Here is a 17,216-nt window from a genome sequence, read left to right as displayed (position 1 = left end):
GCTGTAGCAATCCAGTAAAGAACTGGATTCTAATCAAATACCCCCAGGTCACTTTAAAATTAGTGTGAGAAGGAAGATGCATCTGAGAAGGGTTTGAGGCACTAAGGCATTGTTGGACATGAGTTCAGGCTGACCACACTGGAGGGCAGGTGAGAGGTCAGAATGCACCAGCTCCATGGCCCTGAATGTCAGGCATGGGCATCCAAGGAATGCACGTGCCAGAAAGAGGAAGGATAGGGGGCTTTTCTTTGTTTCTTTCAGCTTCAGTGACCTATAGGGTCTGTAGCTTCCTGCCCTTCCTCTCTCTGGCACATGCATTCCTTGTATGACTGTCTCTGACATTGAGGGTCATCACGAAGCTGGAATATTCTGACCTCTCACCTGCCCTCCCGATCGGTCAGCCAGCCCTTGTGTCCCAGCTGGTCTCAGCAAGGCCATAATTGCTGAAACCCTTCTCAGAGCATCTTCCCTCTGCAATGACTTTTAAAGTGACTTGGGGGTATTTGGTTATATTCCAATTCTTTATTGGAATGTTACAGCTCAGGCATTCATTAAGCAGTTATTGTGAGTACGAGTTGTCAAATGGTACTGTCTCAGCATAGCTCCGAGTTGAGGAAGAGGACATAACAACAGACAAACAAAATAATAGACTACAAAAAAATGGTGAGCCTCCCAATACTACTTTTGCAACATCTTGTGAATTTATTGTTATTCCAAAACAAAAAGTTATTAAAAACACACATGTAGAACTATGGGCACAGAAGAAACTGCCCAAGTTTGCTTTTGCACATACACACCAGTTATGTTCCAGGGTCTCAGGGCTGGCAAGGGAGCAGGCTCATTTACGGGTGTTAAAAATCTCTTTCCAGGCTCAGCAGGAGTTGATGAAACAGCTCTCCATCCTTCCTCAAGAGAACTACAACCTCCTGAGCTACATCTGCAGGTAAATGTCCCCTGCCACGTCAGAAAGCCCCTAGTTAGAGGGGGAAAGAGTGTCTCTGAACTCAAAGATTCTGGTCCAGACTTTGGAAGGCCAACTCTATTCACATAGCTCTGACAATTTAAAGGATCCCCTGGAAATTTGATTGGCACACAAAATGTCCATGCTGCCTCCTCAGGCCCTCCCCAGCTCTGCCCAGAGAGACCCTGGGACATGCATGCAACAGAACCCAGCATCCTTATAATGTTTCTAGAACTATCTCCCATCTTCCTGACTCTGGACCATAACTTAACACTCCAGCGACATTCATTCCAGGTTACCCTTTCTGTTTCTCTTTCTGAGCACCTACTGTATGTCGTCTCTGTGGCGATATGTAGCATGTGGAATGACCTAGATCTGGCTGAGTTAGGAGCCTGAATCGCCACACCAGACAGAGATGAAATTTATCTTTACTTTTAAAAAATAATTTCTAGCAGTTTCTAGATTATAAAAATGATACATGCTTGATTTGGAAACCAGGAAAATGCTATAAATAAATAAGAAATAAGAAATAGAAATTACCTACAGTGCCCTCACCCATCAAAAATCACTATTAATGCTTGAGTGTGTCTCTTTCTGGATGTTTTTCTCTCTATGATAGATTTTTTTGCATCAATATAAATATAGTGGAAAATTTTTTATACTGAATTAGAATTATATATCATATATAGATAGATATATAGATATAGTTGTATCCTGCTTTTTTTTTTTTTTTGGCTTAGTGCTACATTGTGAACATTTCCCTATGTCATGAAATAGGATTATAAGTAATTCCATAATATTCCATAACGTTGCCTCCTTTGGACCCACCAACACTTGTTTGATAATTTCTCTGTATTTGGAATTTTATGTTGCTTCAGCCTATCCATTTAAAAATGGTTTTTAGAGAGAGTATTTAGAAATCCTTTGTTGACCTGCTCAGTTTCTTTTAATAGTGATTCTGAGAACTGTATGCCTCAAATAGGTAGAATTATAGTCAAAATTGTTAATATTGAGCACCTGCTGAGAATTTGAGATGTTTGGTGCTGTCATCGGAGAATGAGAGCAAGGAGGCACTGTGAATTCCCATCGCTGAGATATTCTCATGATACAGTTTTCTTCTCTTGAGATGGAGTGGGATGGGTGCTAAGAGCCTGGGAGATAAGCTTATAAGGGCAGAATAAGAGGCAGTCATACCTATTTTAGTCCTTCTAGTCTCTTAGCTCCCTGACCTGGATCCTGCCTTCACCAGTGTGACTCTCCTCCCCGTTCCCAGCCCTAGGCCACCGCCATACGTGGGCAGGCCCCTCCTGGTTTCTCTTCTTCCTTGATCTTGAAGCCTCTTTTCTGGGTGAAGCTAAACTCTTGTGGGCAGAGCAGGCTGATCCCTTTCCTGAGATTGGGAGGAAAGAGTTGGGATCCATCTCTGAGATCTCATTGGTACCCGAAGTGCTTCCTTCTGGCAACTTCCTACTTCCTACTCGGGATTTCCTGGCTGTCCACAGGTTCCTACATCAAATCCAGCTGAACTCTGCTGTGAACAAGATGAGCGTGGATAATCTGGCTACTGTGATTGGTGTGAATCTCATCAGGTCAAAAGTGGAAGACCCTGCTGTGATCATGAGAGGTATGGCTGGTCCTGTGAAGCAGGCAGGTGCAGAGGGAGTAACAACCGTTACGACACTAGTCCTTACGTTTGTGCACTGATTGGCAATTTGCCGTACATTTTCAGCTGATTATTGTGTTTGAATTGTAAAGTAGCCTGGACAGGAATAATGTCCATTTTTCAGATCACAGCAGAGGTTAAAGATTTACACAATGGTCACACAGTACAATAGGCTAGCACAGAAAGAGTTAGCTAGTGTTTCTTAACCATTTATTATGTTTAAATACCCTTAGCCAGAGAGAAAAAATGAGTTTCATTTTATAAGCCAAGTTACAAAAAGGCTACTTGTTAAAGCTGTGTTGAAAAGTCTTCTGAGATTGTCTGGGTTCAGTAAAAAAAGTCTTGGCATAGAGTACTGATGTCTTATGTGGATTGCAGAGGCAGTATGCCTGTCACATATTCACTATGTGTGCAGTAAGAAATCAAATATATTGAGGACCACATTAGGAGAGACAGATGTCTTCATTTTCTCTCCTGTTAGATTGTTCATTTCCTGATTAAAGATGGATGCAGGAGAGTGTAGGCTGAAAATAACCCTCATTCACCCCATTCCAACATCCTTCTTCTATCCCTTCCATTTCACCACAGTCTCCTACCTTAAGCAATTAAGAAGAGTTCTGTGAGGAGCAAAAGGAGGTCCTTTGGGGCCCTGTGTTTTTAGAGCCACGTTTGGAGACATCCCGTGGGTGGAAGCCCTTGAGGACTGCATGTCTCCTGCCCCATGGTCAAGGACCACAAATCTTTCTTCTTCTTTAAGGTGCTCCTCAAATTCAAAGAGTGATGACCATGTTGATCAGAGACCATGAAGTCCTTTTCCCCAAGTCCAAGGATGCACCTCTGTCACCCCCGGCCCAGAAAAATGACCCCAAGAAACCTCCAGTGCCTCGAAGCTCTGTGGGCTGGGATGCCAGTGAAGATGCCCCAATTTCCAGGGCAGACAGCTTCAGTAACGAGGTAAGGTGCAGAGAGCCTTCCTTCTTCTGTCTGACTTCCTTTAGTCCATGTCATTCTATTTATGAGCGGCTCTGGGGTGGCAAGTTGGGGAGTTTGGGATGAGGCTGTGGCAGTGGGCACAGCTGGTACAGACTCATTTGAACTCATCTTGAAAGCCGGGCCGCTTTCAAAATCTAGTCTCTTCTTGCATCCTGGTGGTGGGGTTAGGGACCTGTGTGCCAATCACCAGAAGACTGAGCATTGGGACTCCTTACTGAAGCCCACTCCAAAGGAATACACTTTGAAACACAATCCAGGGAAGTTCAATGGGGAAAAAGATATACCACCTTGTAAATGTCTTAGTGAGGGTTGTTGAAAATTCCCGGCAAAGTCCAGAGAGAACTGGTTTCCTGCTAATCCATGAAACGTGATTCTTTGCTCAGCATATGTGATGTGTTCGTGTAATATTTCTCATTCCCTGATAAGCTGTCTCAACAATGTCAACCTCCTCGTTTGTACTGAAGGGTTGGGGCTCACGTTCCTAATGTCAGAAAACTCTGCAGACTCTGAAATTTAGATTATTTAGGTCAATAATTTACAAAGGTCAAATATTTTTATATATTTATAGAAACAAATATTTTTTTTAAAAAAAAGAACATGTAAGCTTTATATAGCAGCCTGATTCTTTATGTGTGACCAAGAAATGAATGAGAATGTTTTGGTTGTCCAGGTAATGTAAGTTACTTACAGTATAGTAATCCTGAGGATGATTAAGAAAGGACTGAAAAAAAACGAGGTAGTGATAGTAGTGGTAGTGATTTTTCATAGGTGATATCTGGACACAATGCATCTTACTAACACTCAAATATTAAATTAATGTTTAGAAGTGCTCATACTTCATACAATGGAATCATCCTAGGAGTCCTTGAGAGTAGCCATTATTATGTTCATCTGACAGATTTCTGCTATTGATTGTAACTGTATGGGCATCTGTGGGCAGGTACTGTGCTCAGAAATTAAAATAGATCACCTTGGGAGTCCTCACCGTAACTCTGTAGGGCAGAATTTATCATGGACATTTTATGGCTGAGGACCTGAGTCTCAGGGAGGTTGACCAGCTGGCCCAAGATGGCAACACTAGAATGTTACAGAATGGGATATAGATCCAGTTCTCACCCCAAGGTCCAGATACTTTTGATTCCAGAAGAGGTTGCTGAAGCAGGTGATTAGCTAAAAGGGTTAGAATGAGAGTTAGAGCCCTGATTTTCTGAGTTTATATTTAGCAGTCATTCTTTTTCTTTTTAATTTAACTTAAAAAATATAACATATACACGTTGCAAAAAATAATAAAGACAGAAGTAAAAGAGATACATGGAGAAGTCTTGTTCCCTCCTCTATCTGTACCCACCCTATCCTTCCCTGCCTTTAATTTCTTTTTTTCTTTATGCTGTACTTTACATCCCCATGACTGTTTTGTAATTACGAATTTGTACTAAATCATTTCACCTTTTTCACCCAAACCCCCAACCACCTTCCCATCTGGTAACCATCAATTTGTCCTCTGTATATATGAGTCTGTTTCTTTTGTTTGTTTGTTTATTTTGTTCTTTAGATTCCACATATAAGTGAGATCATATGGCATTTGTTTTCTCTGTCTGACTTATTTCACTTAGCATAATACCCTCCAGGTCCATCCATGTTGTCCCAAATGTAAGATTTCATTCTTTTTTATGGCCTAGTAATCTAGTAATATTCCATGTATATCTATCTATCTATCTATCTATCTATCTATCTATCTATCTATCTATCTACATACATATGTATATATAATATGTTATATATATAATATATTTTACATATATATATATATATATATATATATATATATATATATATATATATATATCACTTCTTTTTATCCAGTTGTCTACTGATGGGCACTTAGGTTGCTTCCATAACTTGGCTATTGTAAATAACGCCGCAGTAAACATAGGGGTGCATATATCTTTTTGAATTAGTGTTTTGGATTTCTTCAGATAAACACCCAGAAGGGGAATTGCTGGGTCATAAGGTATAGTTCTACTTTTTTTTTTTTTTAAGACCATACGTTTAATTAGATGCATTTATTTTTATGACTTTTTAAAATTAGTTTCAGGTGTACAAAACAATGTAATAGTTAGACATTTATATCCCTCACAAAGTGATAACCCCCCCTCCCCCAATCTACTACCCCTCTGACATCGTATACAGCTATTACAATTCGAATGACTCTATTACCTATGCTGTATTCCACATCCTGTGACTATATATATATATATATATATAATTACATATTATATATATTATATATATTATACATATATTTAATTATAGTTGACATTCATTTTTATTCAGCTTCAGCTTCAGGTGTACACTGCAGTGGTCAGGCATCTACACTGTCCATGAAGTGATCTCCCTAATAAGACAACTGTCCATCGGCTACCCTACAAAATCTTTACAACATTATTGATTATATTCCCCAAAATTGGCCATAAAGAAGAGTGAAATTTTACCATTTGCAATGATATGGATGGACCTAGAGAACATTATGCTAAGTGAACTAAGACGGAGAAAGATAAATACCATATGACCTCTCACTTATATGTGGACTCTAAAGAATAGAATAAATGAACAAACTAATCAGAAAGTCTCAGAGATATAGAGAAATAACTGAGGGTTGCTAAATGGGAGGGGACGGGATGAGGGAGAAGGTGAGGGGATTAGAAAGGTAGTTCTACTTTTAATTGTTTGAGGAACCTCCATACTGTTTTCCATGGTGGCTGCACCAATTTGCAATTCCACCAACAGTACATGAGGGTTCCCTTTTCTCCACATCCTTGCCAGCTCTTTTTGTTTGTTAATTTATTGATGATAACCATTCTGACAGATGTGAAGTGATATCTCATTATGGGTTTAATTTGCATTTCTCTGATGATTAATGATATTGAGCATCTTTTCATATGTCTATTGGCCATCTGTATGTCCTCTTTGGAGAAATGTTTATTCAGGTCCTCTGCCCATTTCTTAATTGGATTGTTTTTTGGTGTTGAGTTGTATGATTTTTTTAATAAATTTTGGATATTAACCCCTTACTGGATGTATCATTGGCAAATATCTTATGTCATTCGATAGGTTGTCTTATCGTTTTGTTGATGTTTTTTTTTTCTGTGCAAAACTTTTAGTTTGATGTAGTCCCATTTGTTTATTTTTTCTTTTGTTTCTCTTGCCCAACGAGACAGATCAGAAAAAATATTACTAAGAATAATGTCAGAGAGTTTACTGCCTATGTTTTCTTCTAGGAGTTTTATGGTTTCAGATCGTACACTTAAGTCTTTAATTTATTTTGAGTTTATTCTTGATTATGGTGTAAGAAGGTGGTCTAGTTTCATTTTTTGCATGTATCTGTCCAATTTTCCTGACACTATTTAATGAATAAACTGTCTTTACCCTATTGTATATTCTTGCCTCTTTTGTCAGAGATTAATTGACTATATAGGCGTGGGTTCATGTCTGGGCTCTCTGTTCTGTTCCATTGATCTATGTGTCTGTGTTTATGCCAGTACCATGCTGTTTTGATTACTACAGGTTGTAGTATAATTTGATATGAGGTAGAGTGATACCTCCAACTTTGTTCTGTTTTCCTCAAGATTGCTTTGGCTATTTGGGGTCTTTTATGGCTCCATATAAATTTTAGGATTATTTGCTCTAGTTCTATAAAAAAAAAAAAAAAAAAAAAACACTGCTGGTATTTTGATAGGGATTACATTGAATCTATAGATAGCTGTGGGTAGTATGGACATGTTAACAGTGTTAATTCTTCCTATCCATGAACATGGTGTAAGCTTGCATTTATTTGTATCTTCTTCAGTTACTCTCTTCAATGTCTTATAATTTTCTGAGTACAGGTCTTTAGTTTCTTGGTTAAATTTATTCCTAGATTTTCTTTTTTGATGCAATTTTAAATTGGATTGTTTTCTTAATTTCTCTGCAACCAGTTTCTGAATATTAATTTTGTGTCATGCTGCTTTACTAAACTCATTTATCTGTTCAAATAGGTTTGTTTGTTGGGTTTTTTTGTTTGTTTGTTTTTTTGGTAGAATCTTTCAGGTTCTCTCTATATAATATCATGTCATCTGCAAATAATGACAGTTTTACTTCTTCCTTTCCAGTTTGGATACTTTCTATTTCTTTTTCTTGTTTGATTGCTGTGGCTAGGACTATCCAGTGCTATGTTGAATAAAAGTGGTAAAAGTGGACATTCTTATCTTGTTCCTGATCTTAAGGAAAATGCTTTTAGCTTTTCCCCATTGAGTATGATGTTAGTCGTGTGTTTGTCATATATGGCTTTTTTTCTGTTGAGGTATATTCCCTCTATTCCCACTTTGCTGAGAGTTTTTATCATAAATGGATGCTGGATTTTTTTAATGCCTTTTCTGCATTTATTGGTATGATCATATAATTTTATTTATTTGTTTTAGGTGCACAAAACAATGTAATAGTTAGACATTTATCATTGATATCCCTCACACAGTGACAACCCCCTCTCCACCCATCCACTACCCCTCTGACATTGCACACAGCCATTGCATTTCCAATGCAACGTACTCTACTTCTTGTAAATATATATATATATATATACACACACACACACACACACACGGTTGACATTCATTATTGTTCAGCTTCAGCTTCAGGTGTACAGTGCAGTGCTCAGGCATCTACATCATCCCTGAGGTGGTCTCCCTAATGGGACAAGTGTCCATTGGATACCCTACAAAATCTTTACAACATTATTGATTACATTCCCCAAATTGACTTTCGTTTCTCTGTGGCAATCTTGTGGTTACCCACTCTGCTTTCTAATCCCCTCACTTTCCCCCTTACTCCCCCCTCCCATCTAGCAACCCTCCGTTTTTCCTCTATGTCTCTGATACTGTTTCTGATTAGTTCATTCATTTATTTTCTTTAGATTCCACATATAAGTGAAATCATATGGTATTTGTCTTTCTCTGTCTGACTTATGTCACTTAACATAATGTTCTCTATGTCCCTCCATATTGTTGCAAGTGGTAATATTTCCTTCTTCTTTATGTCTGTGTAATACTCCATTGTATAAATGTACCACAGTTTCTTAATCCAGTCATCTACCGATGGGCATTTTGGTCATTTCCGTGTCTTGGCTATTGTGTATAGTGTTTCAGTAAACATAGGGGTGCATACATTTTTTTGAATTAGAGTTTTAGATTTCTCCGGATAGATACCTAGGAGTGGAATTGCTGGGTCATAAGATAGTTCCATTTTCAGATTTTTGAGATCATATAATTTTTATCCTTTATTTTGTTTATGTGGCGTATCACATTAATTGATTTGCTGATATCGAGCCAAACTTGCATCCCATGTATATAAATCCCACTCGATCATGGTGTATGGTCTTTTTAATGTATTGCTGAATTTGGCTTGCTAATATTTTGTTGAGGACATTTGCATCTGTGTTCATCAAGGATATTGGCCTATAATTTTATTTCTTTGCAATGCCTTTGTCTTTTTCTGGAATCAGGGTAATGGTGGCCTCATAAAATGAGCTTGGGAGTCTTCCTCCTCTTGAATATTTTGGAATAGTTTGAGAAGGATAGGTGTTAAAATTTTTTTTTTTTTTTTTGAATTTTTGGTAAAATTCACCTGTGAAGCCTACTGGTCCAGGGCTTTTGTTTATTGGGGTTTTTTTGATTACTGATTCAATTTCATTAGTAGTAATAGGTCTGTCAAGATTTTCTGTTTCTTCTTGATTTTAGTCTTGGTTTTATTTTCTTATTTATCTTCCCAGTGTTCCTTTATGTAATTATAAGCAGATATGACTGTAAATTTTTATTTACTTACCTTTTTACACAAAATGTAACATAAACTCTCACATACATACTCTCTCACTCTACACACACACACACACACACACATACACACTCCACTTTGTATCTTGAATTTTTTTACTTAACAGCATATCCTAGAGACTTTTTCATGTTATTGACATGACATAGACAGCTGCCTCATATGACCTAATATTTCATGTTTTGACCTCAGGTGTGTAGTGTTCCATTCTGCACATGTACCATTATCTACTTAACCAGCCCCTATACATAAACAGGTTGTTTTCCATGTTTTTGTACTACAAACAAGACTGCAATGAAAAATTTTGACCACGCTTCATTTTGTATTCAGGTAGATGTATTTCTGGGCTAAATTCTCAGAAATGGGGTTACTGAATCAGAGGTAAATAGATTTGTAATGTGGAATTTTGATTAAAATTGTCGAATAAAGTTTGTGCCACTTTGTCCTCCCATCAGCAATGCATAAAATAACCTATCTCCCTACAGTTTCCCCACCAGAGGTGTGTCGTCAAATTATGTGTTGTTTTTTTTTGGGGGGGAGGGTGCCCATCTGATAAGTAAGAACTGATATTTCAGTAATTTCAATTTTAATTTGTTTCTCCTATTATAAGAGAGTCCAAACATCTTTTATGTTTGAGGGCCAGTTGCAAAAGACAGTTGCCTGTTCTTTGCCCATATGTATATTGGCTATTTGTCTTTTCCTTCTTAATTTTTGAAAGCTTTATGTATTAGGGAGAGCAGCCTGTTGTCAGTGATATACATTGCAAATATTTTTGCCAGTTTTTTCTTTCATTTTTGACTTAGCCTATGGTGATTTTTGTTTGTTTCAATTTTGTTCTTTTTAGTTTGAGGTGTCTAGGAAACCCATAGAGGTTGAATTTATCAAACTTTTCTTTTATGTCTTCTAGATTTTGAGTCATAGTTAGAAAAGCCTCCCCATTCTAAAGTTGTTAGGACTCTTTTACCGCAAACAAACAATGCTTTTCGTCAGTGCTTTACCTCTAGAATATGAGTTCCTTCAAGTACAATTTCCTTCAAGTCCTTTGAGAAAAGGCCACTCAGATAATCAACTTACGTGACAAATGAAGAGATGGTCTTCTAATTAATAATTTCATAAGTGTGCAGCTAGGAGACACTTTCTTTCAAGTTTCTAGTCCTTATCTTGGAGCATGACACATGTGGGAAAAACCCATGTAACATCCATGGCTATTTTTTTGTAGATCAGCGACTCAGAGGCAACCAGCCCCACTGGACAACAGCCGAGTGACAAGTGTCAAGAAGACAGTAGCAAAGCCCCCAGGGAAAAGCCAGGAGATTGGAAACTACAGTCACGAAAAAGAACTCAGACACTCCCTAACCGGAAATGCTTTTTGACAGCAGCTTTTCAATGTGCCAACAACAGCAAAGTGGGGCTCTTTAAAAATGAGTTCTGGTCATCTTCTTCAGAGATAAAGGCAGGGGAAGGGCATAGAAGAACAGCATCTCAAGGTATGCCAAACTTTTCTGACCCCCAGAGGACTTCCACCTACGATAATGTCCCTACCCTGCCTGGGGGCCCTGGGAATGAAGCAGGTGCACTTTCTTCCCATGCCTGTGACTCCAAAAGAGATACTCTTGCCAGCCCAAATTCTGAAACTGGGTCTGGGACAAAGAACTCTGGAGAAGAAGAACTTGAATCTTTGCAAAAGATGGTCCAGGAGCTGCAAAAGGAAATAGAAACACAGAAGCAAACGTATGAGGAACAGATTAAAAAGTAAGTCACATACAGAGGGTAGCCACTTGGCTTCCATCTTAAGAAGCAATATGGGTTGTTCTCATCTGCCAAAGAAGTGCCATTATACACCTTCAGTTTAGAAGATACAGGAATTTATAGAAGTTGGGCCTAATAAGGAAAAGCGTAAAGGGAGCGATGAGATGACTAAATTAGTGAAAACTCTAAGCTTTAAATTAAATTGATGAAAAGTTAAGTATGTAGCTTAAGTAGCTCAGTCAAATATTTCCAAGTAGTGGTTCTTCATATAATTTCACTCACATGTAGGATATAAAACTGAAAGCAACAAACGAATAAGACAAACAAAAACTCACAGACACAGACAACAGTTTAGTGGTTTCCACAGGGAAAATGGGAAGCGGGGAGGTAAGAAAGGGTAAAGGGGAGTCAAATATATGGTGACAGAAGATTTGACTTGGGGTGGTAAACATACAATGCAATACATAGATGATGTATTATAGAATTGTACATTTGAAACCTATATAATTTTATTAACCAATGTCACCCTAATACACTTAATTAAATAAATAGTGGTTATTTAAGGATCAACATGCTTTAATGAGTTAAGAGGAACTTTAAAAAATTTTCATATTAATGTGATTCATTAATACTGAAAATATTTATTGAGCACCAACTGTGTGCTAGTCACCATCCCAGCTGTTGGGGAATAGCACTGAACAAAACAGACACAAGTCCCCGTGCTTATAGAGCGTTCCTTCTAGCAGGGACAGACAGACAGTACAAATAAGTAATGCCAGATGGTGGGAAATGACATGGAGGGAAACAAAGTAAGTCAGGAGGTTGGGGTGGGGTTTGAGAAGGGGGTTCCAGTGTTAAATAGGGTGATCAGGAAGGCCTCACTGAGAAGGTGGCATTAGAGCAAAGACCTAAAGCAGAAGAGAAAACAAGTCAAGTCCATATATGGGGGAAAAGCAGGTCAGACAGACAGAGCCAAAGATGCAGAGGCTGGGGAAGGGAGCAGGTCTAGTGTGTGCGTGCATAGGAAGAGCAGTGCTGGCTGGAGCAGGGGGGGTAACTGAGAGGAGAGAGAGCAGAGAAGCATAGGAGGCCAGAGCACATAGGGGCTTGTCGGCCACCTTAAAGCCTGAGTAAGACAGAGATCCTGGAAGGCTGGACCTGGCTGAAACGTTACCAGATCGTTGGCTGCCCACTGAAGTCTGGCTGCAGGGGGCAAAGGAAAGCAGGTCAGTGAGGTGGCTGTTGCCACAATTTCATGCACATCCCTCAGAGGCTTGGACACAATTTGCTCTCCTGGGTAGATAAACTATTTTCCTGAAGTCTTTCTCCACACCTCTGATTTTCCCATGAGCAGCCTCAATCCAGCTTAGCCCATATGAATACTAATCGTGAGGTAGCGAAATGTGAACTAACGAGGTTTTCAAATTACAGGTACTTTTCAGTCCATTAAAACTCAGGCTCATGAAAGGAAGACTTTTGTGAGCCCTCATGCTTTGTTCCCTACAGTGAGCTGGCTGTCTAGAAGCAGCACGTGGCTCCTGAAATCAATCATGTATAGAACTGTAAGGCTTGTGTGATGTCTTCACAGTGGCCAAAGCAGCCCCAGAGAAGACTCCCCCTGTACACTACCATGAATGTCATTGACAGACTAGGGAAAGAACTGGCTGCCATGGAACAAAGTTTTCTGAATCCACCATCAGGAGGCCTCCCATCCTTGGCAGAGGAAGGAGAATTAACAGCCCATAGTGTCTAAGCATCATGCTTCAGGCAGACCTTCTCATCTAATCCCCACAGCAATCCTGTGGAATGGCTAATATCCCCATTTTACAGAAGAAACGGGGGCTTGGAAAGAATAAAAAGATGCCTGAAAGTCACACAACTCATCATTGGTTGGGCTGGGATTTGAACCTAGGTCAGCCAGCTGCCAAGCCCACTCAGATCCTACATCTCCCCTGGAATGAGTGGTCAAGATAGAGCAGTGTCTCATCTGAGATGTCCCCCAAAGCAAGAGGCATATGGAGACCTCAGAAGGAACCTACATTTGTTATGGGAGGACCAGAAGGAATGAGACCAGTTTCGTTTTAAGAAGAGACAGATAGGGATAGGCAAGGCTCTGAACAGGGGCCATTGCGTGCAGAATGGGCCAAGGTTCTTGAAGACAGAAGCGAGGCATGGGCTCAAACGGGAACTCAAGTCTCCATTTAAAATGGTCAGGCCACTGGGGAAATGGAGGCAGCACCTCAAAGAATGAAATTCTGAAGCAAATTTCCAATCGCACAATTTCCCCACGTAGGCTTAAAAATGGCCTATGTATTCTCATTCGTAAGAGTTAATTCAGCACAGCTGGCAGGGGGGCACCTGGGACTGGAGTAGGATTTTGGCCAGTAACAATGAAAATCCTCCAAATTCAGGAATCCAACAGATTCTTGACCTGGAGCAGGATCCAGAAGTGAGGGTGGGACTGCTAGGACTGCTCTTCCCGAAGGGAAGTTCCCTGTACTTCTCCAAATCTTGATCCCTACCAGACTGTAATAATAGAAGGTTCTAGTCCGTACCCACCATTGAGAAGGCACTCACACGTGCAAAGGTGTTGGGAATCTGGAATGTGGATGGGGCTTCAGCCGTCAATCAACATTTCTTTTAAGCAGAACAGAAGCAGGGTGCTGTGAGGGTGAAAATATAAATATATTAGAGGTAGTCCCTTCTTCCAAAGATGTTACTGTCTGGAGGAAGATACAAAATGTAAAATGACATGAAAAGCAACAACACAAGGGATATCTCAAGATGGTGATAAATGACAAAATAGGAACTCAGACATGCTCTGGGAATTCAGGTTTCCTAGGAAGTGCTCACGTGGGGGTTGGGACATAAATAAGAGGTACAGGATGGGTATGGGTCTTGTGATACAGAAAGGACAATGGACAGAAGAGGTTGTGAGCAAAGATGAAGGGGCAATGTAGAGGTAATACTCAATTCTTTCATTCTTTCATTCGCTTCTTTCCTTCCTTGTAGCCTTGAGAAGGAAAATTATGACGTCTGGGCTAAGGTGGTAAGGCTCAATGAAGAACTGGAGAAAGAGAAGAAGAAGTCTGCAGCTTTGGAAATCAGCCTCCGCAATGTGGAGCGCTCCTGCGAGGATGTTGAGAGGAGGAACAAGGCCTTGGAAGAAGAACTCAAGGAATTTGTCAAATCGATGAAGGAGCCCAAGATGGATGCATGAGCATCCCCCGAATACTGCAGAGGCAGGCCGCAGCGGCCCAGCCTGCTTCCTTTCTCCTTGCTACCTGATGACTGGGAAGCAAAATTACTCCCTAAGAGGAGAGAACATTTTGTGAGGAAACGTCACATTTCCCAGTCCATAGACCAATGACATTTGTAGGAAGATGAGGGGAGTGGGGACATATGTGGACATCTAAGACTGCCTGTGGCTGTCTTCAAAAGGATTGCATATTCCACTGTGGTCTCAGGCTGAGTGAAACAGAACCTTCCATGGCTGGATGGCTACGTCCAATGGAGCCATTGGAGGCAGGCCACATCCCAGGACCCAGGGAACAGGCTATCCCCAACAGAGGTTGGACTGAGGCTTAGTTCTTTGGTTTCTGTGTGGAACAACTCACCTAGTCAGATGGCCTCAGGGTGTCTCTGAGACTTAGGGGCTGAAAATGGTCTTCAGCTTTCTAGTGTTTACCGCGGTGTGCTGTTTTGAGGGGCTGCACCTAAGGAAGCCAGAGCCCCATTCTACCACTCCCACAATGATACACACTGTCCAAGGATTAGAAATTAAAAAATATTACTAAACTAAGAAAACAAGCAATAAACTGTATTTATGAAAGCAAAATGGATGAGAAAATTATATTCAAATACAGTAAAAAAAAAAAACACAAAAAAACAGGCCTGCTGTTGATCCATACAATGCCTTTGTGACAGTTAGTAAATGGCTCCCCTTCCTTGGAGCAGATGCGGTCCTCTCTAGGTACACAGCTTGGTGAGCAGGGCACAAACTGGATTCCAGTCCCTACTTGCCTTTCAGTGACCACAATTCTATAGGGCTGGCCCATTGTGGTGTGATTTCCTTAGAGGCTGGTTGGAAGTTTAGATAGTATGGTCATGATAATAATATTTTTTCTGCTTCACCAAAATGCAACATGCAACATGATTTCTAGTGGCGTGAGGCATTAGAGAATAGCTGGGAGAGGGGCTTTTCCAGCAGGCAGCTGACTTTCCTCTTACATTAAGCCAGTTTGGAAGAGGCCTCTGGTGAGGCCCCCGGCTGTGCCAGGTAGGATGATAGAGTCCTTAATGGTTTTCTAGTTAGGTGGTCTCCAAGCTCGTTGGACTGTGTACCCCATCAGTAGAAAATATTTGAGCATATATCCTCTAATGTAGGAATATTTATTTATTTATAAGTTAAATACAAGTATTACTAATGTATTGATATGTCATGTGTATTATAAAACATACACAGAACAGAAATCAGATAACGATGAGATAAAAACAAATATAAATAGATGTTCCCAAATGTGCTTTCAGCTCCGGAGACCACTGGTCCGATTTCCCAGTGGGTATTACCCGTATAGTTTTACACATGTCTTCCCACTGTTCCCATAAATTTACTTGAACTCTTGAAGCCCCATGGCTTCATCAGTGGCTTGAAATCTGTGGTTATCACGGTGAGAGTTTACCCTTCCTCAGCATATGTTTCCTCCATTATTCCTTTTTCTCCCTTTGTTTTCTTACATTTTCTCCTCCTCTGTTTTCTTCCCTCTGGTTATTTCCTCCTTGCCTGTGGCCATGGCGTATGACTCACAGAGTGAAAGATACAGACGGGGGCTCAGTGTTTTTCAGTCCTGCTACGCAGGTCCTGCTTCACCCAACCCCCATCCCCCAGAGGACCAGACCAATGGAGAGCAAGGACAACACCTAGAACATTCTCTTAGAGGCCTGCTTGCAGAAGATTGGGAGGTAGGAGGGGAGTGATTTGGAACATTATTAAGTAAAGCAATAAAATATTTGATTTCCTGGGGTTTATGTTTTGTTTTGTTTTTAACTACAGAATAACAAACATGGGAACACTTACTGAACACCTAATTTAGGTTGATAAGTGTCTGCAGGTCTGCCAGGCATGTGTTCCTTCCTGTGTTCTCCTATGGGTTACTTACACTCATTCTTGGGGTGCTAAAACAACTCAAGTAAGAAAGTAGCTGGCATCACAAATCCAAAGAGAACAAACATGTGTTTGAAGATGCAAAGAGGAGGCCCGGAAGTCTGTTGTTTGGAGGTCCATGTTGTAGAATCTTACTGGTTCGGAGCGAGAGCTCAGACTGAATGGAAAGACTACTTTTGAATCCCAACTTCCTCCTGGGCTCGTGGTGCCCCTGGTCCTCTTCCTTCCACCAGTACTATGAGATAACAGAGCCACCATTCCAGCTTTAGAAGCTGGAGTGTCAGTTCCTCTTTGCGATCAAGAGGAAAGCTGGCTTGCTTAAGTTGCCACTACTTGCTCCTGTGCCACCTTCCATAAGAGGGGAATGCAAGAAAGTTTTTCCAGGACTTCCTCATGAGTTCCAGAAAGGCCAAGAAAAAAGATCTGGAGTCTGGTGCCACTGTCCTCAGTGCCCCAAAAGGCTACACATGAGATGCATGACAAGGTAGTTCCAGGCCCCACCTGGACCAAAGTGCCAGTTTCTGGAAGGCAGAACTCAGAGACTGACTTATGTCACTGGTGCTCAATTGGATCCTGGAGCTCCCACATTTACTTTCAAATCCCTACCATGGGCAGGATCTACTAAATCTGCCTTTTTCTAGCCACCCACCTCCTTTATCTTACCCCTCTTCTACCCGCACAGATACTGAGTCTAAAACAGTCTGCAGCATGCACTTTAAAACCTCTTCCCACCAAAATTCATTTACCTCACAAACTTAAGCATGTCACATATCAGGACACTTTTCTCTTGAATTTGAGGGAGATCTAATGGTTTTCCAGTGAAT

General features: G+C 40.4%; 1 protein-coding gene across 3 annotated transcripts in view; it reads left to right on the top strand.

Annotated features, from left to right (window-relative positions):
- ARHGAP25 (Rho GTPase activating protein 25) overlaps window positions 1–16,251 on the top strand; it is an 85,461-nt gene extending 69,210 nt beyond the window's left edge. For 2 of the 3 annotated variants that reach the window (XM_019718366.3, XM_074332093.2), the window contains exons 7-11: window positions 870–943; window positions 2,464–2,585; window positions 3,382–3,578; window positions 10,699–11,231; window positions 14,241–16,251. In XM_019718366.3, coding sequence (XP_019573925.3) covers window positions 870–943; window positions 2,464–2,585; window positions 3,382–3,578; window positions 10,699–11,231; window positions 14,241–14,448 — 1,134 coding nt within the window. In that variant the 3' untranslated portion in view covers window positions 14,449–16,251. Of the gene's footprint in view, window positions 1–869; window positions 944–2,463; window positions 2,586–3,381; window positions 3,584–10,698; window positions 11,232–14,240 lie in introns of all 3 variants that reach the window. The other variant, XM_088796114.1, reaches the window with a different exon arrangement.
- Window positions 16,252–17,216: the final 965 nt, after the last annotated feature.

Source organism: Rhinolophus sinicus, chromosome 2 (genome assembly GCF_057876585.1).
Source record: "Rhinolophus sinicus isolate RSI-liver-muscle chromosome 2, RSI-T2T, whole genome shotgun sequence".
NCBI lineage: Eukaryota > Metazoa > Chordata > Mammalia > Chiroptera > Rhinolophidae > Rhinolophus > Rhinolophus sinicus.
The sequence above is the reverse complement of the archived record's forward strand: the minus strand, read 5'-3'. Positions and strand labels throughout refer to the sequence as shown.